We start from the raw sequence: 27,765 nt of genomic DNA on the forward strand, positions 1-27,765 counted from the left end.
TTATGTCAATCCCAGGGCTCGAACTCCGCCTGGGTGCTGTCTCTGGGTTTTTGTGCTCCAGGCTAGCACTCTACCACTTAAGGCACACCTCCACTATCCACTTTTTCCCCCCCAGTAATTAATTGGAGATAAGAGTCTCATAAACTTTCCTGACCTGGCTGGCTTTGAACTGCAATTCTCAGATCTCAGCCTCCTTAGTAGCAAGGATTACAGATGTGAGCCACTGGTACCCAACTAAAATTCACCAATCTTAGGCATTCAGTTTGGTAAATTCTGACAAGTAGATACAATCATGTGACCACTAAATTGTGACACAGATTTCATCATCCCCCCAAAGCTTCCTCAAACTCATTTCTCTTCTTCCCTAGCACCATGATCTATGTTCCAATAGCTATGGACTTTCTAAAAATTCACATAGATGGAGTTAAATTGTATATAGTCTTTTGTATCTGGCTTATTTAGCATAATTGTTTTGAGATCCATTGCGGGGGGGTATCAGTTTAACTGCTGAACAATGTTCTACTGTATGAATAAAAAACTATTTACTCACTTGATAAGCATTTTGATTGTTTGTAGTAAGGAGCTATTATGAATAAAGCTGCTATGAATATTCAAGTCTTTAGATGAACTATGTTTTCATTACTCTCAGGTAAATACTTAGGGGTAGAATTGCTAAGTCTCATAATTTTCTTATAAAATGAACTTAAGAACTTGTTTTCCGGGGCTGGGGATATAGCCTAGTGGCAAGAGTGCCTGCCTCGGATACACGAGGCCCTAGGTTCCATTCCCCAGCACCACATATACAGAAAACGGCCAGAAGCGGCGCTGTGGCTCAAGTGGCAGAGTGCTAGCCTTGAGCGGGAAGAAGCCAGGGACAGTGCTCAGGCCCTGAGTCCAAGCCCCAGGACTGGCCAAAAAAATAAATAAATAAATAAATAAATAAAATAAAAAAAAAAAGAACTTGTTTTCCAAAGTAGCTATACCATTTTATATCCACACCAAAAATGTATGAAAACTCCAATTTCTCCACATCTTTTTCACCACTTTGTATTGTCAGTCTTTTTATTTGGAACCAATCTAGTATGTGTATAACACAGGTCATTTCCTTGGGTTTTTTTGTGTTGTTTGTTTTTTTTTTTTTGCCAGTCCTGGGGCTTGGACTCAGGGCCTGAGCACTGTCCCTGGCTTCTTTTTGCTCAAGGCTAGCACTCTGCCACTTGAGCCACAGCGCCACTTCTGGCCGTTTTCTATATATGTGGTGCTGGGGAATTGAACCCAGGGCTTCATGTATACAAGTCAAGCACTCTTGCCACTAGGCCATATTCCCAGCCCTTCCTTGGGTTTTAATCTGCACTGTCTAAGGACTAAATTATAAGTATACTGACAACTGTCCTTTGAACAAGAAAAACACTAAACAGAAAGACATTTCACCTTTCCCTTTTTTTAGACGTTAACACTGTTCTTCTGTATGACTAATGTAAGCTAATAAAAATAAACTAAAATCAAGAAGTTAACACCATTATACTATCCTGAATACCACACTTGTAAATTCATTATAAAGAGGAAAAAAGCAAATCATAATTTTCAAAAACAAGTTTCAGAAATTCAAAGTCAAGTACCCAGTCATTCAAAAGCTTCTTGCCAACAGAAAGATGGCAACATAATGTAGTAAGTACTCAGAAACGTAGGTTTAGATGAAAAATCTAAAGAAGAAGTCTATTTTAGAAACAAATAAAGGTGATAATTATTTTCTGGGCTTTATACAAAGGCCTAAATATTAATTCAATAAATAATCAAGCCAGGTGCCAGTGGCTCATGCCTATAATCCCAGCTACACAGGTGGCTGAGATCTGAGGATCACAGTTTGACGCGAGCCCAAGCAGGAAAGTCTATGAGACTCCTATCTTCAATTAACCAGCAAAAAGCTGGAAGTAGGTGCTAGGTATGTGGCCTAGTGGTAGAGTGCTTGTCTTGAGCTAAAAAGCTTAGGGACAACGGCACCCAGGCACTTACTTCAAGTCCCAGGACTTGTACACACATACACCCCCCCACACACACACATACACATGAAGTCCTGGGTTCGATTCCTGAGCACCACATATATAGAAAAGGCCAAAAGTTGTGCTGTGGCTCAAGTGGCAGAGTGCTAGCCTTGAGCAAAAAGAAGCCAGGGACAGTGCTCAAGCCCCAGGACTGGCAAAAAAATAAATAAAGCTGAACATATAGCTGTGGCTCAAGTGGTACAGTGCTAGCCTTGAGCAAGAAAGCTTAGGGACGGCACCCAGGCACTAAGTTCAAGTCCCAGGACTTGTACACACACACACACACACACACACACACACACACACACACACACCAAGAAGTCCTAGGACTTGTGTACACACACACACACACACACACACACACCCCAAGAGATAGCTAATAGTAAGCACTGAGAATATTTTTCTTTTAACTATGTAATGTTTTAAAAGTCAGAAACATCCAGAGATTAGGTCATAAAATTCCAGTATTTTTTCCAGGCTTCAGTCACATATATAAACCAAGAGATATGTCCAAACTATATAAAGTTAAAAAGGCAAAGAGAATTTACTGATTTAGTCAATAAGTATTTACTGACAACCATTTAGGGTAAATCACATTAACCATTCTAAGGGAAAGAGTTATACTGAAAAGCACAAATTAATCAGTAACTAGAATAATTAGTATATGATCACATAATACTAAAGTTAATATTAAAATGATTGTGACTTCCATAGCATACCAGCTAAAAGTGGCCAAGACATATGCTGCCTATATCAGGAATGACCATTGAAATAAATTACAAGGTACAGAACTTACATAAAAGTAATCTTTTTTTTTTTTCAAATTTTTATTATCAAACTGATGTACAGAGAGGTTACAGTTTCATACGTTAGGCATTGGATACATTTCTTGTACTGTTTGTTACCTTGTCCCTCCATAAAAGTAATCTTAAGGCTGGGAATGTGGCCTAGTGGTAGAGTGCTTGCCTAGCATGCATGAAGTCCTGGGTTCAATTCCTTAGCACCACATACACACACACACACAAAAAAAAAACAACAACTGGAAGTGGTGCTGTGGCTCATGTGGTAGAGCACTAGCCTTAAGCAAAAAGAAGTCAGGGACAGTGCTCAGGCCCTGAGTTCAAGGCCCAGGACTGGCAAAAAAAAAAAAAAGGTAATCTTAAATTAATTATTTTCCTTTTTTTTTCTTTTCTTTTTTTTTCTTTTTTTCAGTGCTGAGGATCAAACTCAGGACTATGCACATGATAGACAAGTCCTCTGCCACTGAGCTATATTCATAACCTTGAAGAGATAATCTATTTCTAATATCAAACACTACTGTATAAGTTCTATATTTAACGCATGTATATATTCATATAATATTCACCATAATAATATGATGACTGTTAATACTTTGACTTTTTACAGCCATTGTTGAAACAAGAGAAATGACTTGTTTCATACAGGCATAAATAAATTTCGAGTCTTTTTACTTTAAAACTTATAATTAATACCCACACTTCATAATATTAGATTTTTTTCAACTTTTTTCTTCTTATGGTACTGAGGATCAAACCTGGGGCTTTGTGCTCTACCATGGAGCCCTAGACCCTAAAACTCCTAACATAGAGGTAACTTCTAATCAAAACTGGAATGCAGTATAAACAAGTGTGGAGATGTTACAAATCTCCCCTATTTAACTGATATAAACCAATAAATTAATTTAATTTTTACAGACTTATGTCAGGTATTTTTCCCCAATGCAATAAAAACAGATTAAATATAAAAGTCAAAACTGGGGGCTCCAGGTATAGTACAGATCAACACTGAATCAACTGCACTGCACACACATACAGATGCATGTGCACACATACACACAAAATCAACATTTGTACTTACTACTGATGAATTTCATAGAAGTTATACTACAGAAGAACTTCAGTGACATGTTTTTGATGGTATACAACTGCACACAATTATGAACTTATTACTTGATGTCAAAGTTATAAATGAATTCCTGAAGTGGACTTCTTTTGTCTGTAACTGTTATCTTTGTAATTGTACCTCATCCACATAAGGTAACACTTAGAACCGCAGCTCTACTCTGGAAGATCATCAAAGGACAAATTATGTACTTATTTGAAAATATTTAGACTATAAATATAAGTATTTGTTGAAGTCACTAGTCAGAACCTACTTAAAATTTCTGGATAGTCACATAATTCAGTTGTAGTAGATACAGAAGGCCCTCCACGATGACTCAATTTTTAAAATCCAAATAAATTTCAGTGTCTAAGAGGAAAAAAAAAACTATTAACATTTCTTTTCTATTAAATGCTTCTGATTTTTTTTGTCAGTCCTGGAGCTTGAACTCAGGGCCTGAGCACTGTCCCTGGCTTCTTTTGTTCAAAACTAGCACTGTACCACTGGAGCCACAGAGCCACTTCCTACTTTTTATGTTTATGTGGTACTGAGGAATCACACCGGGGCTTCACGCATGCTAGGCAGACATTCTACCACTAAGACCCATTCTCAGTCCCTAATTGCTTCTGAATTCCTGAGAAGGTACAAATCTCCTTTCAGTTTTGTCAAACACAGAGAAAAAATCGACAGGGGAAAAAAAAGGTCAAAATCTTAAAACTGTTAGTAAATTATAGTTGTTTCATTCTTAGGGTATCTGCAGACTACTGAATAAATGTTTTCCAAGGTTTATAGTACTGCTATTTCCATGGTTCCAAAACATATTAAAAATATGGTTGTGGCCAAGTACCAGTGGCTTAAACCTGTAATCCTAGCTTCTCAGGAGGCTGAGATTTGAGGATCAAGGTTCAAAGCTAGACCAGGCTGGAGAGTCTGTGAGACTGTTATCTCAAATTAACCATCAAAAAGCCCCAAGTGAGGGCTGGGGATATGGCCTAGTGGCAAGAGTGCCTGCCTCATATACGTGAGGCCCTGGGTTCGATTCCTCAGCACCACATATACAGAAAACGGCCAGAAGTGGCGCTGTGGCTCAAGTGGCAGAGTGCTAGCCTTGAGCAAAAAGAAGCCAGGGACAGTGCTCAGGCCCTGAGTCCAAGCCCCAGGACTGGCCAAAAAAAAAAAAAAAAAAAAAAGCCCCAAGTGGAGCCGTGGCTAAAGTGGTAGCGTGCTCTAGACTTGAGCAAAAAAGCTCAGGGACAGTGCCCAGACCCTGAGGTCAAGCCAGATATACAGACACACATGTACACGTACATATACACACACACACACACACACACAAATATGGTTGTGAAAAATACTGAACTCCATTACCTTTATATAAGAGCAAGTGATCAGACTGCAAGCCTATTGACAGTTTCAAACTTACAGATATCCATGAAAAAACAAATTTGCAATTTTCCCTTTTTAAAAGGAGCAGTATTTCTGATTCAGTACTGTTATATTTGTTTGTTTGTTTGTTTGTTTTGGCAGTCCTAGAGCTTTAACTCGAGGCCTGAGCACTGTCCCTGGCTTCTTTTTGCTCAAGGCTAGCACTCTACCACTTGAGCCACGGCGCCACTTCTGGCTCTTTCCATATATGTGGTGCTGAGGAATCAAACCCAGGGCTTCACATTAGGAGGCAAGCACTCTACCACTAGGCCATATCCCCAGACCCTCGGTACTGTTATGTTAAAAAAAAAATGTATCCTGTGAGGACAACAAACCTTTAATTCTTCTCTTTTGGGACAAAAAGGTAAACAAAGTTTTTATTCTGATCCAAAAATGTGTTATTTTCTACAAAGTACCTGGATCCTATGGCTTCCACTGATTCAATATGGAAAGTAACTAGAAATTTCAGAATTTAACTAACACATGAAATGTAATGAGAAGTTACAGAATTTAACTTATATATGGAAAGCAATCAGATGTTATAGAACATAAACGCTCTTTATAGAAGTTTAATTTGCTTTTATTTCTTTCATAACCTTTGTCTTATATTGTGCCTGCCTCCCTTCCTCCCTTCCTCCCTTCCTCCCTTTCTTCCTTCCTTCCTTCCTTCCTTCCTTCCTTCCTTCCTTCCTTCCTCCCTCCCTCCCTCCCTCCCCCCCTTCCTTCCTTCCTCCCTTCCTTCCTTCCTGTCCAAGACAGAGACTCGAATTTGGTAACAGACACATTTGCTCACTGTCTGGTGCTCTGCCAACTGAGCCATGGCTCAAACCCCTTAGGTAATGCTTTTTTTTTTTTTTTTTTTTTGCCAGTCCTGGGGCTTGGACTCAGGGCCTGAGCACTGTCCCTGGCTTCTTTTTGCTCAAGGCTAGCACTCTGCCACTTGAGCCACAGCGCCGCTTCTGGCCGTTTTCTGTATATATGGTGCTGGGGAATTGAACCCAGGGCCTCATGTATACGAGGCAAGCACTCTTGCCACTAGGCCATATCCCCAGCCCTAGGTAATGCTTTTTAAAGAAATATAAATTTCCTTATGAATCTTTTCAGTCAGGTACCAGTGGCTCATGCCTATAATTCTAGTCCTGGGGCTTAAACTCAGGGCCTGAGCACTGTCCCTGGGTTCTTTTTGCTCAAGGCTAGCACTCTACTTCTTCAGCCCCAGTGCCACTTTTGGCTTTTTCTGTTTATGTGGTGCTGAGGAATCGAACCCAGAGCTTTGTGCATGCTAGGCAAGCACTCTACCACTAAGTCACATTCCCAACCCCTTATGTATCTTTTCCAGAGACTCTTAAACTATCATATAGGTGCCCATACGCACACTAATTATCATATTTTATATAGAAATACTTGCCCAGAATATGTGGCTCATGCCTGTAATCTTAGCTACTCAGGAGCTTGAGATCTGAGGATGCAAGTTCAAAGCTAGACTTGAGGGAAAAGTCCATGAGACTCTATCTCTAATTAGAAAAAAAGCTAGAGTAGAGGTATGCTCAAGTGGTAAAATGTCAGCTGTGACTGGAAAAAGTCATGCTAAAGCACAAGGCCCTGAGTTCAAGCCTTGGTACTGGCACAAGAGGGAAAGAGAGATGACTGACTTAAATACAATCTAGCTTATCCACAAAACCTGATTTCACTTGAACTTGTCATTTCAATCACTTTAAAAATAGATTCCTTTTTGTGGGGATGTGAGGAGGAAACTGGGAGAGAGTAAGGGGAGGCAGGGTGACATTGCCAAAATGTACTCATTACCTGACTTATGAAACAGTGTACCCTCTGTACATCACCTTAATAATAACAATAAAAATGAATACCTTTTTAGAACTCTTTTCTCACATTTGTTCTTTCAAGTTTGAACATTCTTTTAACTCTACCTTACTTTAAAATGACCATTTAAACTGATTCTTCCATTTAAAATATTTTAAACAAGATTCTTAGAAGTTAACTGATCTAAACTCAGAAATATTAAAGCTTACAGATTAATACTTACATTTATTTTCAGGTTTGCAACATTTCAGTATTAAACTTGTGTACCTGTTTATTCAATTCATTCTTTCTAAAATACACACAAACAGAAAGGACTAACATCTTTCAAATAAGCGAAACTTTTTCAATTCACTGTCACAGGATTTTCATTTCACATTTGCAAAACAAATTATTATGTGCTATTGTTTTAATTAGAAAAACATGATTTAGTGATTCTCAACAACCCAAAGCAGACTGCTCTATATGAAATACTGCTATGTACTCCTCTTCAAACAAAAATAATTTTAGATAGGTAGGTTTCACATAGATAGAAGAGGGCTAGATATGTGGGGTCAATATACGCATGCCTGAGCTTGTGAACAATCTCCTTCCAACTTCTTTCAAAAATCAATATTTTCTTTAATAAATACATAGCATGTATTGTACAATAAAATGCATAATGTATATACTTCCAGATTATAGAATGCTACAGTAATATGAATAGAAAAAAGACAATGTTTTTAAATTTTTCCACACAGAAAGTCGATATTAAACAATGTCTCTTTTTTCCTTTCTCCCTAATCATTCCATAAATCAGGTACAGCCTATTTATATATTTAATAGATTAACAAGCTGGCTAGAAGCTCAAGAGGAGTAAAAAAATCATTTTTCATTTTCATACAAAAAGATAAAACAAAAGCATATAATGACTTGTTAAATGAGAAGCATTTGAAATCCAATGTGACCAGCTTTTGATTTACCCTAGTCTGACAAGGAAGAGGAAACCCCACCCCCACTCCAGATTGTGTGGCTTTTTTTTTTTCCTTGGGTGGGGGTGTGGAGAGGAGAAGCTGTCAATTTCCATCTTTGGTTATTGTTAGTCCCGTCTAAATTCCCAAGCATCACTGGTTGGGGGGGGTGATATTAAAGTAGAAAATTAAAATAGTCTGAAATGCAAGGTGTCATGTTTTTGTTTTGCTTAATTTTTTCCAGTGTGAAAGTTAATTACACCGAGATTCAATCTGCTAGGACTACACACTGGCTGTGACAGCCTGCCCCTCAAACACTCCAAGACGGCTTGCTCCAGATTCACTAACAATCCTCTCCTCTGTAAACTTAAATGGGGGGGGGGGGGAGAAGCATACATTAAAAAAAAAAGCGTTTTGCCTCTGGTGGAGGGACCAGGATGGGGGGGGGAGGAGAGAGAGAGAGAGAGAGGAGAGAGAGAGAGGAGAGAGAGAGAGAGAGAGAGAGAGAGAGAGAGAGAGAGACCTACCTATTCGCTCTTCAAACAAAAAGAAAAAGAAATGGCCAGTGGGTGAGAGCGTAGTAGTGGACTTAAAAGGAAATGTTGAGAAAAGTTTTTTATGTGACTTGTTTGTCCTTCGGCAGGGATGCGGGAGTTGGGCAGAAAGCTGCGGTGCTGACCCAGGGCTGGGGCAGAGAGAAGGCACCTGCAGAAGGGGAGGCCGGGGACCAGAGAGGGGACGGACGAGCACCTACCGACTTGCAGCACGTTCTCCACGGAGCCGCTGTCCAGCAGACGGATGCCGCGGCGGAACGGCAGCCCCTCGCCGCCACTGCCGCCGCTGCCCGCGCCAGCCCCACTGCCCAGCCCCGGGGACGCCCCGGCTGCTGAGGCCCCGGAGGCGGAGCCGGCCGGAGCGGCGGCCCCGGGGGGCGGCTGCGGCCCCTCCTCGGCCGGCGAAGCCCCCGTGGCGCCTCCCGCAGAGCCGGCGCCCGGGCCGCCCCGGTACTGGAAGCTAGAGTACATGCAGATCTCCCGCTCGTTCCGCGGGAAGGACCAGTAGACGATGCGGCGCTGCACGGGCTCCGGGATCCGCTCGAAGCGCTCCTCCACCCGCTCGTACGCCCACTTTTCCGCCACCGTCTTGGCGGCGCAGTCCAGCAAGGACTCCGGCTGCAGGTGGGGGCGGGCCCCGGGAGCCAGGCAGCAGCTGCCGACGCCCCCCACCCCTCCGCCGGCCGCCCCGGGCAAGCCGCGGGGGTGGTGAGCCTGCGGGCTGGGCCATGGGCAAAGCCTCTTGGCCGGAGAGACCGGCGGCGGCGAGAGCAGCTCCTCTCGCTCACCTCCTTCCGCCATTGCTGGGGACCGACTGACTGACTGAGGCGGAGACGGCTGCTCGGGCAGCGGCGGCAGCGACGGCGGCGGCGGCGGCGGAGACCCCGGCCACGGCCACGCGCCCCGCGCAAGCGCCCAGCGGCGGCGCCTGGGGGCGGGGCAAAGTGAACCCACGAGTCCGCTGGCCCGAGTGGGGAGCCTGGGCCGGTCGGGTGTGCGCGCGCCGCTAGCTAGGGCCGGCTAGGGTAGCCCAGAGACAAGCGAGAGGCGGCAGCGCGCGTTGTCCTGGCCGCCGCGGGCGCGAGGAGACGCGGGAGCGAGCGCGGGCCCCCGGCGCGCTCTGGGCACAGACAGCCCAGAACGCGCGCCGAGCGCTCGCGCGGGGCCGCCGGCCGCCCGAAGGGCTGGGAGAGCCTGGGCAGCCTTCGCGCCTGAGAGCCGTCGGGTCCTCCGTGCCGGACGGAGAAACGCTGCGGCCCGCGAGCCATCTCCGTGAAGCCATAGGCACAGGTGATGGGGCACTCGGAGAGGAAAACTCCAGATGGGGGCTCCTGAGGTAGACAGACCTGACGGGAGACGGACTGTCGCCGCGGAGGAGAGGACGGGACAGAGATGCTGAAGGAGGACGATAGGGAAAAGAATCGCAAAGTTCGGTGTTGGAAACTCTCCCCACGCGGCACCCGTGCCGGGGACCGCCGGCGCCCCGCTCCCCGCTCCCCGCTCCCCAAGGCCCCGCTCCGCAAGCCACGGACTCGCTGGGGCTCCGGCGGGACAAAGGTCGCACAGCCGGCGCTGCAGCTCCCTCGTGGGGTCCGCGGGAGCGGTTGGCACCTGCATCCTAGGAAAGAAAACACTCCGTGTGAGGTTTGGTGGAATTCTCCGATCCTCTGCTTCCGGTGTTATGTTTCTTAGACATCTTTTGAACGCCTCGATGTGATTGCACACAACCTTCCTAGGTAGTCTTATTGGTCCAATGTCTCCTTGCCAACGGATTGAACTCGGTGGCAGAGGGCGTCCGTGTCTGCCCTCTTCACCATGCCTCATCTTCCTCCACGCACATTAGTGAGTTACCCAGGCATGACGCCCCCCCCCCATCCCTGTGTTCTTTCTCCATAAGCAGCATAGAGCTGTGACTTCCCCTTGTTCGTATTTTAGAATTTGCGGACAAAATCACCACTGCAACCTTAAATGTTCCGAGAACCGCTCTGAAAGAGTTTCTACAGCTGAGTCCTGCGTCCAAAATGAATGAAATACAGAGAGAGAGAGAAAGGGTGGGGGGAGGGAGAGGGGGGGGAAGGAAGGGGGGAGAGAGAGAGAGAGAGAGAGAGAGAGAGAGAGAGAGAGAGAGAGAGAGATGTAGCAGGTGGTGGGAGGCTGAGGCCGGAGGAGCACAAGTTCAAGACCGGTCTGGACTACATGATGAGACCCTGGAGCCGGGGAGGGGCAGAGACTATGAGAGAGAACAAATGACTGGAGACAGGCTGCAGCCCAAGTAACTTTTGGCTACTCTCTAATCTCAGAATCAACAGGCACAAGCCATAAATTTCAATTGGTGTGAATCACTCTCAATTCTGCCTGATGCTAGTCATGACACATGGGGTTAAATCATTTGTGAAAAGGAGCTACTAATAATTAGGAAAAAATTGACTGTAATATTTCTTTATATATGTAACTGGATTACAATATAGTGATGATCCCTCTTGAATCTGGTATCACGATTTTAGGTTCTTTTCCTAGAATATTTCTGTTTAGAGGAGAGTAAGTATTCCTTCAGTGTTTATCTCCCTGACTAGACTGTGAGATATAAGGTAGAAACCATTTCTATATAATTGTCTATCCTTAACACCAAAAATCATGCCTACATTTGGAAGCTGTTCGAAGAACATTTCGTTATAGACCAACTAATATGTCAGATTGAATCCGTTACTGATAAAGTTTTAATAAGAGATTGGAACTAAGGAAATGTTAAACAGAGTTTTTGTTGTGTGTGTATGTGTGTGTGTGTGTGTGTGTGTGTGTGTTTAAGATAGCAACAGTTGCTGGGCACTGATGGCTCAAACCTGTAATCTTAGCTATTCAGAAGGCTGAGATCTGAGGATCACGGTTCAAAGCCAGCCCTGGAGGGAAAGTCTGTGAGACTCTGATCTCCAGTTAGCCACCAGAAAACCAGAAGTGGCTCTGGCTCTGTGGCTCGAAGTGGTCGAGTGCTAGCCTTGAGTGAAAAGAGTTCAGAAACAGTTCCCAGGCCCAGAATTCAAGCCCCAGGCCCAGCATAAACAAAAAACAAGAAAAGAGAGAACCCTTTTATTTTATTTTATTTTATTTTTTATTTTTTTTTTGCCAGTCCTGGACCTTGGACTCAGGCCCTGAGCACTGTCCCTGGCTTCTTTTTGCTCAAGGCTAGCACTCTGCCACTTGAGCCACAGCACCACTTCTGGCCATTTTCTATATATGTGGTGCTGAAGAATTGAACCCAGGGCTTCATGTATAGAAGGCAAGCACTCTTGCCACTAGGCCATATTCCCAGCCCCAAACCTTTTATTTTTTATCATTTAAGCAGTTGTGCAAAGTGGTTTCAAATTCATCATATCAAAATTATGAGCCCTTTAAGAATCAAACTTAACTATTGCTATTTATTTATTTATTTATTTATTTATTTATTTATTTATTTGTGGGTCATGAGGCTTGAACTCAGAGCCTGGGCATCTCAGCCTCTTGAGTAGGTAGGATTACAGGCGTGAGCCACTGGTGCCCAGCTTTAAAATATCACATTTTATTTCAAAGCCTAACATTACTATTTGTCTCTATACATACTTTAGAGAGTGACAAACCCTATATGCTTCAACTTTCTAATTTGTAGAATGGTGCTATTAAGAACCTAATAAGACTTATGTAATTCATATACCTAAATTACATGGAATAGTACCTAGTGTATGGTAAGTACTCAATAAGTGTTAGCTGTTGCATGTTTATTTCACTAAGAATGGATATTTAAGGTTTTTTTTCCTATTCCTTCTTAGTACACCAATCAACATCTGTAAGCTTTTTTACATGTACATATTCTATAATTTCTTCTAGGTAGCTAGTATTGAGTTACTGATTACAGAATATATAAATACTTTGCATTTTAATAAATGTTGTCTATTTGTGTTCCAATGTGACTGTACCAATGTTTTAGTTTAGTAATGGTGAATTTAAGCATCATCTTATATATTTTGACTATTATCATTCCTCTCTGTTAATTGCCTTATTACATCATTTTTCTACTGGAATTGTCTTTATTTCTAGTACTTTATTTATTCTAGATAGTACTGCTTTCATTATACATGTTACAAATATCTTCTTGAGGTATATCTGTTATCTTTGTTAATTATGTCTTTCCTATATTTTTCTATACTGAAGTGTCTGTTTGTTGGTGATGCTGGGGATTGAACCCAGGGCCTTAAAATACTAAGCACATACTCTAATATTGAACTCCTGAAGTATCTAAAATTTTAATGAAGTCATATACCTAACTTTTGTTTTAGGTTATGCACATACTACTCTAGTGAAAGGCTTTCTCTATTTTCCTCTGATAATTTTGGAGAGCTTTTTTGTTTTCATTTTTAGGCCTTTTTTTAAGCACATCTGATTTTTTTAATTTCATGATTCTAATCTTAATCTTTTCTTTAGGAAGTGACATTAATTGCTCTAAAACCATTTGACCTATGAAAAGCCAACTTATTTTACATGCATAGAGTTGTCTCTGGCCTTCTTTTCTCTGTTTTACCTTACTTTTTAAGAGCTAGTCTCCTCCTCTAATAATACACTCTAACATAATAACTGAATTTGGCAGTATATAATTAAACTTGGAAATTTTAGATGACTAGTAGGAGGAATTCCCTTTCTTTGTCTTTGTTTTTCACATTTATCTTAGCTATCTTTACACCTTTTTATCTATATGAATCTTTACTACATTTACCAAAAAAAGTCTTTGCAGAGATCTTTCTTGGAATTATATTGAACTTATAGATTAATTTGGGAACAATTAATATCTTTATAATTGAGTCTTCATAAACATAGTATGTATATTCTATACTAATCTTTTAAAAGGAATTATATCTCTTATTGTTATTTTTATATTTTGCTGTAGCCCTAATAAGCATTATGTATTTTCCAAGACATCATTTAACAAGAAACAGTCTCAGCTCTGGTAGCTTACCATTTAGATGGTAAGATAAGATGAAAAGTTAAATAGCAGTGAAATTGAATAAATACAAAAAATAGATATACTGTACTAAACCTTAGAAGATTGTCAAATTACATGAAGAAACAATAATTTGAGGAATCAAAAGATCATTTTAAGTAACAATTGTGAAACACATCTATTTCATATAGCTCTTAGAGAACAAGTCGAATTCAGACAGCCTCATAGACTTGGAAAGGTAATTTCAGCTAGATTGAAAAACTTAGCAGAAACCCAAAAGCTGGAAAGTACAAAATGTTTTCATAGAATAATGAAAAAGAATCTGGTTGGCTGTAATACAGAAAACAAAGATTACAAAGTTATCTTCAAGTTGGATTTTTTTTTTCAATGCTAGGGATCAAATCCAGTGCCTTGTATTTGCATGCAGTCTACCACTAAGCAACACCCCCAACCCTGTGAGTAATCTCAAATACCAAATTAAGTATAGTTTAACGTACTGTATGGGAAATGGAGAGCCAAGGTAGTGGAGGTCAATATGCACCCATATAGCATGAAAACATTGAATATAAACTATTTTTCACATATTTTCCCTCATTAGTCTAGGCTTTATACTTAGCATTTTATAGCTCTTCAATAAATGTTTCCTCGGAATGAATGGATAATCTGGCTATGATGTGGAGAATCTATCTGAAGGGACTAAATGGAAGACATACCAAGGTATTATGAATATATTCCAATAATGTTGCTATGATATCCTCAATAGGAATAATGGCAATAGGGGAAATTTTCTCATGTATTGTTTCTCTCCTATTGTTTCTAAAAACTGATACAATGAGTATTAACACTGATGTTGTGTCTGATTAACAGTGACTTTTTTGTGGGGGGAGATAGGTATGAAGCTACATTTTGTGTTTTCTAACACACTTGCCATTTTTAAACAAATACAAATAAACTATTTTTGAGATATATATGTATATATGGAATTTTGAAAGTTACTGAATTGTTTAAGACTGTCTCGACCATAGGTATGGGGGAAAAAACCTTACATGAAGCTGGGAACTGATAAAGAGAAAGTTGTAGAAAGATAAGGAGGCAAGGACATTCAATAACAATGATACTTAAAATTGGTACATTATTATACTTTTTCAGCTGAGAAATAAAGCATTGCTGAAGAAAATTGACTGAATTGTGCTAGCGGAAAGTACTACCATTTCCATTTCAATTGGCTCCTAAATGCTACTTAGTAACCCTATTATTTATCCCTAACTGATTAATACTTTTATCTTCATTTTATTATATAAGGAATTGTTCAGAAGAGTTGTATCTTAATTAGGGCCACTAGAAAATCAGTAAGAACCAGGAATGAAATTCAGTTTGTTAAATTCTGAAGGTAGTAAAATTTCTTTTCTATACAATAGTTGTCTTGCCCAAGAGACAAAGAACTATGTGAGGTCTGCATCAAAGTGATCATATATTATCTTTCCTTGACAGGGATTAAATTTAGCTAGAATGGGCTAATTGGGTTGATTAACTTTGAAGGGAATAAACTATTAGATTTCCAAATAAGGTATGAAAACCACTCCCTTGTTTATAGTCAAGTAGTAAAACTGGAAAGAGAACATGAATAAGAGGTGCTAGTAGCTCATGCCTGTAATCCCAGCTACTCAGGAGGCTGAGATCTGAGGATCACAGTTAGAAGGCAGTCCAGGTAGGAAAGCCAGTGAAACTCTTGTTTCCAATTAACCATCCAAAAAAAGTCAGAAGTGTTGCTGTGGCTCATAGAGTACTAGTCCTCAGTAAAGAACCTTGGGGACAGCACTCAGGCCCTGAGTTCTAGTTCCAGAACTGGCACACATACACATACAACTAATAATAATAATAATAATAATAATAATAATAATAATAATAGAAACAGAAGGAGAAGGAGAGGCAATAGTGATTTTTGGCAAGAGACTAGAAATATCAGGCAGGATAATAATGAAACCCAAAGTAAGGACTTCTGGATATGTGACTTGTGTAGAGTAAATATGAAGGTTAATATTGTTATTGAGTGTTATGTGAGGTCACTGTTGACATTCACCAGCTCTTCAAAATCAGCGTAAACATTGGCTCAGAGTGAAACAATACCAGTTTGTTGATATTAGCACTGTTGTTCTAATGCTTTAAATACAAAGGTCAACATACAGACAACCTGAAGTATATAGTCTATTTCTGGAAAAAGACATTAAACATAAACATAAACATACAGATGGCAATGGCATGACATGAGAGATATTTGGGAATACAGATGATATTCCAATATGAAGATAATCCAATTGATCTCTAGTGTATTTGCAGTTCACACTTGCTGTGGTTGATAGGAACAGCAAGTACACTAGATTGATTGGAACACAAAGTTTGTGTGGAGAAGTGATACAAACTCTAAGGATGGTAGGAGGCAGTGTAAAAAGCTTTACATGCTAATTTAAGGAATCTGAATGTTATTAAGTTAGTAGAGATGCTTTAAACAGTCAAATAACAGTGTTTTAGGATGATTAATTAGAAGTATATAGGAAGAATCAGGAAAATAGACTCTGGAAGCAGAGGATGAATTATAGGCTATAGCAACAGTGAAGAAAGTGATTTGAAAAAAAAGCTTGTAAGGAGCTGGGTACCAATGGTTGACACCTGTAATCCTAGCTCATCAGCAGACTGAGATCACAGTTTGAAGTCAGGCTACAAAGGCAAGTCCCTGAGAAAGTCAAGCTACTCAAGAGACTGAAATCTGAGGACTGTAGTTCAAAGCCAACCTGAGCAGGAAAGTCCATGTGACTCTTATTTCCAATTAAATCACAGAAAAAGCTGGAAGTGGCACTGTGGCTCAAGTGGTAGAGCCAATCTACATGTATTACAATGCACAAGACTTAAGTGTAAAGCATGATAATTTTTTTACCCATGTATTACAGATCAAAATGTAGGACATTGTCATTCTAGAAAGTTCCCTTGTGTCTTTTTCTAGTCAATACCCATGCTCCAAAAGCACCTGTTACTCATCTAAATGTTATTGTGTAGAATGAATTTTTGTCTGTTTTTTTTCCACTAAGCACAATGTATTTGACATCCATCTATTTTATTCTATGGCAGTTTTTTCTGTTTTTATCCTGGGTGGTATTCCATTATATAAATGTAGCACATCCATTCTCCCTTTGATGGACATTTTGAGGTATATGTTAGTCAAGAGAGTATTGATTGCATATCAATTCTATTTATTAAAGATTTATTAAAGCTGGGTACCAGTGGCTCACAGCTGTAATCCTAGCTACTCAAGAGGCTGAGATCTGAGGATTGTGGTTCAAAGCCATCCTTGGCAAGAAAGTCCATGAGGCTCTTATCACCACTTACCACCAGAAAACTGGAAGTGGCACTGTGGCTCAAAGTGGTAGAGCACTATTTAGTCAAGGAACTCTATTTATGTGAACTGGCTTAAGTGAAGCTGGATGAGACATCATGATTCACCAGTAAGTCAACTATGTTTTGGGATACCAAAAACCTGCACAGAAGACATTGACCATCTATTTCATTCCAAGAAATGTTTTGAATGTCTTGAACACCAAAGGTCTCTATGACCTGCTATAGATTACATGTTTTTGTTTTGTTTTGTGCTGGTACTAGGGCTTGAACTCAGGGCCTGGGAGCTTTCCCTGAGCAATTTTGTTCAAGACTTGTACTCTTCCACTTGAACTACAGCTCTACTTTTGACTTTGGTGGTTAACTGGTGATCAGAATCTCAAAGACATTCCTGCCTTGGCTGGTTTGAACTGAGATCTCAGCTTCTTTGTTTTTGTTTTGTTTCTTTGCCAGTCCTGGGGCTTGAACTCAGGGCCTGAGCACTGTTCCTGGCTTCTTTTTGCTCGAGGCTAGCACTCTACCACTTGAGCCACAGCGACACTTCTGGCTCTTTCTATATATGTGGTTCTGAGGAATCGAACCCAGGGCTTCATGTATACGAGGCGAGCACTTTACCACTAGGCCATATTCCCAGCTCCAATCTCAGCTTCTTGAGTAGTTAGGATTACAGGCATGAGGCACTGGTGCCTGGCCTACTGTTTTGTTTTTATTCCCCCATAAAATTCATACACTGAAATCCCAATTCCAAATATTTTGGTAGCAAGAAGTAGGGCCTTGAAAAGATGATTAGTTTCAAGGATGAAACTGTCATGAATAAAATTAGTTCACTAGAGGTCCTAGAATGCTTCTTCATTTTCTTTCTGTCATGTGACACAGCAAGAGAACAACCATCTCTGAACCAGAAAATGAGCCCTGAAACACCAAATCTGCTAGCACTTTGATCCTGGACTTTCCAGAATCCCAAGGTGTGTGAAATAAATACTGTTTTTTAAGCTACCCAGTTTGTGCTTTGGTTACAGCAAGCCAACTGGTAATATTCCTATTTGCCTTGTCTTTCATAGTTAAGTGCCATTACTTGACCTCTGCTACCATTTCTAGTGAAACTTGGGAGTTTATCTCAATGGCAACACCTTCCTGGTCATACCCATCATACAAAGAAAAATAATCAGAGATCTCTTGTATATTTCTCAGTGAGTTATTATTTCTCTTTGCACTAATGTACTCAGTTTCCTAGTGATAGTAATGTACTACTACAGGCCTCCTCAGGAATTTCAGTGGAGGAATGAACATACAATTTGCACATGGTAAGTCCATTCCAACTTTCCTACTCTAAGTTTTTATTTTCCCTTCTTTATTTCATGTTAGCAAGCACTGGTATCTTATCCTCATTAAACCCATTAAGTCAAAATTTCGATTCAACCCATTAAGCTGTTAGAGCTACCTCAAACTGAACACATTAAATTCATTAATACATGTGAAACTGTAGCTTCTTTTGATGATCCTCTTGTATCCCCTTCCTGTGGTTGTACCCACGCTATCACTGTATCTCATCTGAGTACTCTGGATACTGTATATACTGGTATTAGAACTAGGGTAGTGAAGGGGAATATCAAAATTGAGAGAAAAGGATAAAAAGACAAACGACTCCAAAAGCAATACTTGCAAAACTATTTGGTGTAAACCAACTGAACAACTCATGGGGGGAGAGGAAAAGAGGGAGGGGGAGGGGTGAATGAGGGAGGAGGTAACAAATAGCACAAGAAATGTACCCATGGCCTTATGTATGAAACTGTAACCCCTCTGTACATCACTTTGACAATAAATAATTATTAATAAAAAAGAGTTATATAAAAAATAAATTCATTAATAGGCACATGTTTCCCCTATCAACAAATTCTTCCCAATCTAGTGTTATACTCTGCCTTCCTTATGCTGACATCTTGAATTTATGCTGCACTTCTCCCCAGGTTTCTGCTAATACTGTGTACATTAGCCAAACCTGTAATCATGGTGAACAGACCCCCCTTACTAGGCTTTCACTTTCTGCAGTTTCAGTCACCTGCCATCAATGAGGACCTAAAAAATCAAGTGGAAAACCCTAGCATTCAACAATTCATAAATTTTAACTTGTGTGCCATTTTGAGTAGTATCCATTCCAGGATATGTATCATCCCTTGTTCCAGTGTAGCCACACTTTATGTGCTATCTGCTCACCAATCATGTAGTTGCCTCAGTCATCAGATTGAAAATCATGGTATCACAATGCTTATGTCCAAGGAACTCTAATTTTACATAATGGCCCCAAAGTGCTTAAGTAATAATGCGATAAGCCAGAGCATTAATCATGAAAGGAAAGATTAAGTCTAGCACTATGTGGCAACATTGCAGGTCACCCTAAAAAAACTGTAATATATACAGGGTTCAATATGATCAGAGGCTTTGAGCATCCATTTGGGAACTTGGAATAAAGCCATCAAGTATCATATATTAAGGTCAGTATTAAGGGCCAATGGCTTATGTCTGTAATCCTAGCTACTCAGGAGTCTGAGATCTAAAGATCGTGGTTCAAAGCAAGCCCAAGCAAGAAAGTCCATGAGGGGCTGGGGATATAGCCTAGTGGCAAGAGTGCCTGCCTCGGATAAACGAGGCCCTAGGTTCGATTCCCCAGCACCACATATACAGAAAAAACGGCCAGAAGCGGCGCTGTGGCTCACGTGGCAGAGTGCTAGCCTTGAGCGGGAAGAAGCCAGGGACAGTGCTCAGGCCCTGAGTCCAAGGCCCAGGACTGGCCAAAAAAACAAAAACAAAAACAAAAACAAGAAAGTCCATGAGACTCTTATCTCCCATTAACCACCAGAAAACCGGAAGTAACTCTGTGGATTAAAGTGGTGGAGCACTAGGCTTGAGCTGAAGAGCTCAGGGGCAGCACACAGGCCCAGAGTTCAAGCCCCATGACCAACCCCCCCCCCAAAAAAAAATCCCTAGAAATATTCCCACTAGACTCAGAAATAAAGATTATCCTGCCAAAAACTCTACCTTTTAACAAGTTTAGCATACCAGAAAAAAAAAACAGTGAATGTTAGTGAAAATGTGGGGGAATAGGCACCTTCCTATACTGCTAACAAAGTAGTAAATTCAAGTTTTTCTAAAGAGCAATTGAACAATCCATATCAAAAAGTTCAGAATTATTCATATCCTTTAAATTGTAGCTCTAGAAATTTATTATGAAGAAATGATCATGCAAGTTCACTTGCTTATAGCAATATTTACTTTAGTGCTAATAGGCATAAAATGAGAAAATCTGGGGAAAACCCAAACATTCTATATTGGAGGATTAGTTCAAGCAGGTGTCTTTCAACATGTTACTCAGATGGTGACTGGAGTGCTGACCACCAGGACAAAAGGACTCCTTGCTAGAAAGAAAAATCTCTAGCCACCTAATTACTTTGTAGTTTTATGAAACGTAGGTGTATTGTTTTAAGGAGTAGAGAGAACTGGAGCTTGGGCTTAAACTTCACATCATGCAAAAGATACACTATCACAGAGCCTCACTTCAGCCTCAACAAATGTGATCACGTTTTCTTCTTTTTGTCAGTCACAGGGCTTGAACTCTGGGCACTCTCCCTGAGCTCTTCAGCTCTACCTTTTTTTTTTTTTTTTTTTTTTTTTTGAGTAGTTAACTGGAGTTATGAGTCTCATGGGGACTTTTATGCCCTGGCAGGCTTTGAACTGCAATCCTCAGATCTCAGCCTCCAGAATAGCTAGGATTACAGGCATGAACCACTGGTGACCGGCTTGTGATAGCTTTTTTTTTTTCTTTTTTGCCAATACTTGGGCTTGAACTCAGAGCCTAGGTATTGTCCCTGAGCTTCTTTTGCTCAAGGCTAGTACTCTACCACTTGAGCCACAGTGCTACTTCTGGCTTTTTTCTGTGTATGTGGTGCTAAGGAATTGAACTCAGGGCTTCATGCATGCTAGACAAGCACTCTACCACTAAACCACATTCCCAGTCCTGTGATTGCATTTTATAGAAAAAGTTCTATGAGAATCAAAGTAAGAAATGTATTGACTGAACACATATTCACTCATAGAAAAAAATCACTCTTTCCTCCCAAAAACAAAAGCTAAGAATAAGTAAAAATCTAAAAAGTTACTCATCGGGGAATCTTCTGCTTAGAAGAGGCATAGTGTCTTTTTGCTGCCATTGTGGTGCTGATTTCAGTATAGAGACATCCGTCATTTGAGAGGTCCTGCCCTCTTCAATGAGGTTCACTTTGGTTAATTAGAAATACTAAAATAACATGGGAATAATTTTCTGGCCTAAAAGAGAATGAATAAATTATATAAAAGCCATGAGTAAACATAACATTCACATTAGCTTTTCATAATGGTTCCCATCTCAACTTCATAGTCTTAAAAAGGCTTTGAAGTCTAATGTGATGGAAAGTCAGAATAAAACTCAATTGGAGGGCTGGGAATATGGCCTAGTGGCAAGAGTGCTTGCCTTGTATACATGAAGCCCTGGGTTCAATTCCTCAGCACTACATATATAGAAAAGGCCAGAAGAGGTGCTGTGGCTCAAGTGGCAGAGTGCTAGCCTTGAGCAAAAAGAAGCCAGGGACAGTGCTCAGGCCCTGAGTCCAAGTGCCAGGACTGGCAAAAACAAAACAAAACAACAACAACAACAAAAACAATTGGAGCTGGGCTGAGATCTGATTATCGCAGTTCAAAGCCAGCCTGGGCAGGAAAGTCCATGAGACTCTTATCTCTAATTAACCACCAGAAAACTGGAAGTAGTGTTGTGGCTCAAAATGGTAGCATGCTAGCCTTGAGCAAAAAAGCTCAGGGACAGCACCTAGGCTCTGATTTCAAGTCCCATGACTGACCAAAGAAAAGACCAAATTGGGCCCACACACTAACCAATAGATAAGTAGCTCTTATGCAACAGAAAAACATGCTGCAGGGGCTGAGAATGTGGCTTAGTGGTAGAGTGCTTGTCTGGCATGCACAAAGCCCTGGGTTCAATTCCTCAGCAGCACATAAACAGAAAAGACCAGAATTGGCACTGTGGCTCAAGAGGTAAAGCGCTAGCCTTGAGCAAAAAGAAGTCAGGGACAGTGCTCAGGCCCTGAGTCCCAAGCCCCAGCACTGGCAAAAAGAAAGAAAGGAAGGAAGGAAGGAAGGAAGGAAGGAAGGAAGGAAGGAAGGAAGGAAGGAAGGAAGGAAGGAAGGAAGGGAAAGGAAGGAAGGAAGGAAGGGAAAGGAAAGAAAGAAAGAAAGAAAGAAAGAAAGAAAGAAAGAAAGAAAGAAAGAAAGAAAGAAAGAAAGAAAGAAAGAAAGAAAGAAAGACATGCTGCAGGGGTAAGAGATCCATTTCCTGAACTGTACATCTTTTAGCCATGCTAACATGTGTACTTAAACAGAAATATGGGGTACATTTTTGGCCCAGGATGCAGTGTGATCACAGAATAAACTTTTCTCTTGATGACCCATTTCAGAGTCTTTGGTGGAATCGGATTCCAGGATACAGAGAATAGCTGTTCTCACCAGAATAAACATTCTCACAAAAGGAGAACAGAACTCCTAGGATTACTTCCTCCTTAAGAAAGACAACCACATGATTGGGGTATTGTATAAGGTATAGAGTACAGGGGAAGAAATTGTACAGGACCCATCTTATATAAATAATTTAATTCATCCAAAATCAGAATGTCAGCACCTTTCTGGCACTCAATTTCAAGCAATTCCACCAAAAAAAAATACTTTACTACCTATAAGTAGCCAATCTCCATGTCATTTTTCTGGAACTAGGACCAGCTACAGGACCCTGGAATAATCCTATAGCATGTATTCCACACTTCCTCAGAATATCTGATCAACAGCCTATATGGGATAGAAATAGCCAATTAGAAAAATCAGATTTAAAATAGTTTAACTTGGGCTAGGACTATGGCTTAGTGGTAGAGTGCTTGCCTAGCATGCATGAAGCCCTGGGTTCGATTCCTCAGTACCGCATAAACAGAAAAAGCCATAAGTGGTGCTATGGCTCAAGTGGTAGAGCACTAGCCTTGAGCAAAAGAAGCTCAAGGACAGTGTTCAGGCCCTGAATTCAAGCCCCTGGACTGGCAATAAAATAAAATAAAATAGTTCAATTTTCAATAGCATACAAAAAATACTTAGGCATAAATTTCAGGAAGCATATGCAAAATCTGTACACTGAAAAATTACAAACATTTTAAGAAATATTAAAGATAAGATTAAGTTATATTAAAGAAGACCAAATAAGTGGAGATTTATCCTGTTCATGGTTTGTAAGACTTTCTGTTACAGTGTCAATTCTCCTCAAATTGTCCTAAGTTAATATTAATAAAATTATTTGAACAGACACTTCACAAAGAAAGATATATGAAAGGCTGATACCACATGAGGGGGGAAAAAGCTTCATCTTATTACTTTAAAAAGCAGGGGGGAGGGGGAGATCTGGCCTAGTGGTAGAGTGCTTGCCTTGCATGCATGAAGCCCTGGGTTCGATTCCTCAGCACCACATACACAGGGGGGAAAAAGCCAGAAGTGGTGCTGTGGCTAGAGTGGTAGAGTGCTAGCCTTGAGCAAAAAGAAGCCAGGGACAGTGCTCAGTCCCTGAGTTCAAGCCCCAGGACTGGCAAAAAAAAAAAAATAACCACCACAAAAACACAACTTTTTTGTATATGTGCTAGTACTGGAGCTTGACTGAGAATTGTTCCTTTGCTTTTTTGCTCAAGGCTTGAGCCACAGGTTCACTCCTGCTTGTGTGTGTGTGTGTATACATGTGTGTGCACATGTGTACGTGCATGCCTATGTACTTATTGAAGAAGAATCCCACAGAATTTCCTGCCTGAGCTAGCTTCAAACTGTTATCATCAGATCTCAGTCTCCTGGGTAGCTAGGATTACAGATTTGTACTACTAGTACCTGACAAGAAAACATAAATTTAAGTCATTCTGAGATACTACTCAACATTAACTAGATTGGCGAATTGATTTAAAAAAAAATCTAGCATCATCAAATATCAAAAAAAGATAAGGGGGCTGGGGATATAGCCTAGTGGCAAGAGTGCCTGCCTCGGATACACGAGGCCCTAGGTTCGATTCCCCAGCACCACATATACAGAAAACGGCCAGAAGTGGCGCTGTGGCTCAAGTGGCAGAGTGCTAGCCTTGAGCGGGAAGAAGCCAGGGACAGTGCTCAGGCCCTGAGTCCAAGGCCCAGGACTGGCCAAAAAAAAAAAAAGATAAGGGACCAACTGAACTTCCATATAGTCCTGGTGGAAAAATAAAATGAAACAACCACCTTGGGAAAAGGTTTGGTAATGTCTTATAAAGTCAAACATAAACCTATCCTTTGGCCTGTAATTTCACTGCTAGGTATTTAGCTAGGAGAAATTAAGACACATCCACAAGATTTGTACAAGTGTGTCCATGGCAGCTTTATTTCCAACAGGATAACATCTCAAATAACCTAGACATGCCTCAGCAGTTGAACAGATAAACCATAGAATGCTCTTACTGAATCATAATTGAGAAAAATAAACTATTGATACAGCTCTAATATGGAAAAATCTCAAAAACAATGCTAACCTAAAGAAACTATGAACAAAAAAGCATATACAATGTAATCAATGTATATGAAGCTCAGGAACAGGCAAACTTACTCTAGAGAGAAAATAATTAGAAGAGGAAGGGGCTGATGGAAAAGGGACAAAAGAGGGCTCTTAGTATCCTAATAGGGTGTAGGATATAAAGAGTATTCATTTGTATAATTGTAGAATTAAATTCTATAAGTAACCTTTCTGTATTCTGTATGTATATTTTAATTTAAAATAATTGCAAAAAATAATAATTGGGGGGCTGGGGATATAGCCTAGTGGCAAGAGCGCTTGCCTCGTATACATGAAGCCCTGGGTTTGATTCCCCAGCACCACATATGCAGAAAATGGCCAGAAGTGGCGCTGTGACTCAAGTGGCAGAGTGCTAGCCTTGAGCAAAAAGAAGCCAGGGACAGTGCTCAGGCCCTGAGTCCAAGGCCCAGGACTGGCCAAATAATAATAATAATAATAATTGGGGTGAGTGGGTAGGGACATAAAAGTGTAGAATGTGACACAGTCTTTACTTCTCAGGTGATGGGCACATCAAGTTTATTATACAATTCTGTTTACTTTGCATGTACTTTGTATTTGTCATAACCCAAAGTTTTAAAAATTGATCTGGATATGCCACATTTTCTGGTTAAACCATTGTCCAGGGGTTGGGAATGTGGCTTAGTGGTAGAGTGCTTGCCTAGCATGCATGAAGCCCTAGGTTGGATTCCTCAGCACCACATAAACAGAAAAAGCCAGAAGTGGCACTGTGGCTCAAGTGGTAGAGTGCTAGCCTTGAGCAAAAAGAAGCCAGGGCGGGCTGGGGATATGGCCTAGTGGCAAGAGTGCCTGCCTCATATACATGAGGCCCTGGGTTCGATTCTCCAGCACCACATATACAGAAAATGGCAGAAGTGGCGCTGTGGCTCAAGTGGCAGAGTGCTAGCCTTGAGCAAGAAGAAGCCAGGGACAGTGCTCAGGCCCTGAGTCCAAGCCCCAGGACTGGCCAAAAAAAAAAAAAAAGAAGCCAGGGACAATGCTCAGGACCTGAGTCAAGCCCAGGACTGGAAAAAAAAAAAAAAGAATAATGACAAACCATTGTCCATTAAACAACTAATTTCCTACTATCTAAACACTACTTTGAATATTGTCTTTCTCTCATCTAAAACCTTCTTCCTTTCATTCACAGAAGATGCCCTACCTGTATCACATCAAATAGAACTCTTAGCCTCCAATCACTAAACCTAGAGCGCTACCAGTGTCTGCATCCATACCTTTATCCTCCCTTCTTGTTTCAAGGAAAATCACTTCTTCTGTCCAGTGTTAATCTCTCTCACTGGGCCACTGGGCTCTCCAGCGTCTCACCCCATCCTAAAAACACTTTACTTATGTTGACTGGTTCTTTTTAAAGAAAATTACAAAGAAGAGCAGCCATATGGATAGGGCAAGATGTAAGGAGGCAGGAAGTAGACTTTCTATACCCTTTCTGGGTATCAGTATTTCAGTACCCATGAGTTCAGCAACTCAGAAGTTCATCAGGTCTTGTTAATCAAGAGTTTTTATACATTGGAGAATCCTGGCAAACATCTTAACAAAGGCATGAAAGTTAACATAATTAGTGACATCGCATGGTTTTCATTTGTCAAAGATGGTATATGATGAGAAGGGCCCCTCCTCTCTGTGATATTCTTTCCAAACCCCTTTAGCCTTGTTAAATCATGAAAAAGGAAAAAAACAAACTAGAACAACCCGAGATTGGGAGGCATTCTACAAAGTTCTTTGTCAGTACTCCACAAGTGCTTCAAAATTATGAAAACAAAGACTAATAAACTTCCCAGGCAAGGAATACTAGGACGACAAGACAACTTAAATGCATTGTGGCAAATACAAAGCAGAACAAAACTACCAAGTGCTACATTGGTTTGGATCCTGGAACAGAACATGAGAAAACTACTGAAACTCCAGGTCTGACAGTTACAACAATGTAGCAATGTTGGTTTGTAACTTTGACAACTGTACCATAATAATGTAAGATGTTAACAATAGAAGAAACTGGGTGAGGAGTACACAAAAACTCAATGCACTCCTTATAACTTTTCTGAAAATCTAAATTGTTCAGCAAATTGAAATGAAATCCAATTTGTTTCTCATACTTGTTCATCTACAAATAATCTATAAGTATTTGTTTTGAGCACCTACTCTATATAAGTCACTATGTTCAGTAGTAACACTGCCCATATTCTCCAGGTGCTTATAATCTCGTGGGAAATAAGAGAGTTGCAGCAACATTCCATGAGCTGGAAGTAAGAGATATTGTTATCTACCTACCATATATACGAGAATGGCTTTGAGCTGGTCTTGAAGATACACAAACAAGTGACTCAGAGTTTAACAGACAAGCAAGGGCATGTGACCTATGCTTGCTGCATTAACACCTGTCCTCCAGCAATTTCCTTTAGCCTATAACCAGCTAAATGAGGGAGAAAAAATCCAGGCCTCATTTTCTGATGAATCTGTCTGCATAGTGTGGTGCCATCACCTGAGAATGAATGGTCACAGCACCACCGCCCCCTTCAGGAATGGCTATAAATGAGCAGAAAATCCCCTAAGTACATAATTGGAAGCAATACACCTCATTGCTTTGGCTGGAAAAAAGAACCACAGTCATGCATTTACCCTAATTTAAAGAATAGTAGTGAATTAAAGAATGGCTTGGAAGAAATGAGTTTGGAAGTCCAGCGAAGAGGTAAGTGGATGGGGTTCTCTGGATGAACATGAAGTATAGGGGGTTAGTCGGCCACCAGTGGCTCGTGTTTGTAATCCTAGTTACTCAGGAGGCTGAGATCTGAGGTCCTCTGTTCAAAGCCAGCCAGGGCAGGAAAGTCCATGAGACTCTTATCTCCAGTTAACTACCAAAAAGCCAGAAGTAAAGCTGTGGCTCAAGTGGTAGAATGTCAGCCTTGAGTGAAAAGTCTAGGGGACAGTACCCAGGCCCTGAGTTCAGGTCCCAGTACTGACACCAAAAAAAAAAAAAAAAAAAAAAAGGAATATTAGGATATTTGTATTTCATGTAAATGCCCATTAAATGACAACTACTTCCGAGAAG

General features: G+C 40.8%; 1 protein-coding gene across 1 annotated transcript in view; it reads right to left on the bottom strand.

The window, feature by feature from the left end:
• Zswim5 (zinc finger SWIM-type containing 5) overlaps positions 1-9,516 on the bottom strand; it is a 111,655-nt gene extending 102,139 nt beyond the window's left edge. Inside the window, exon 1 of the mRNA XM_048351171.1 lies at positions 8,892-9,516. Coding sequence (XP_048207128.1) covers positions 8,892-9,492 — 601 coding nt within the window. The 5' untranslated portion in view covers positions 9,493-9,516. The remainder of the gene's footprint in view (positions 1-8,891) is intronic.
• Positions 9,517-27,765: the final 18,249 nt, after the last annotated feature.

Source organism: Perognathus longimembris, chromosome 7, assembly GCF_023159225.1.
Source record: "Perognathus longimembris pacificus isolate PPM17 chromosome 7, ASM2315922v1, whole genome shotgun sequence".
Taxonomy (NCBI): Eukaryota; Metazoa; Chordata; class Mammalia; order Rodentia; family Heteromyidae; genus Perognathus; species Perognathus longimembris.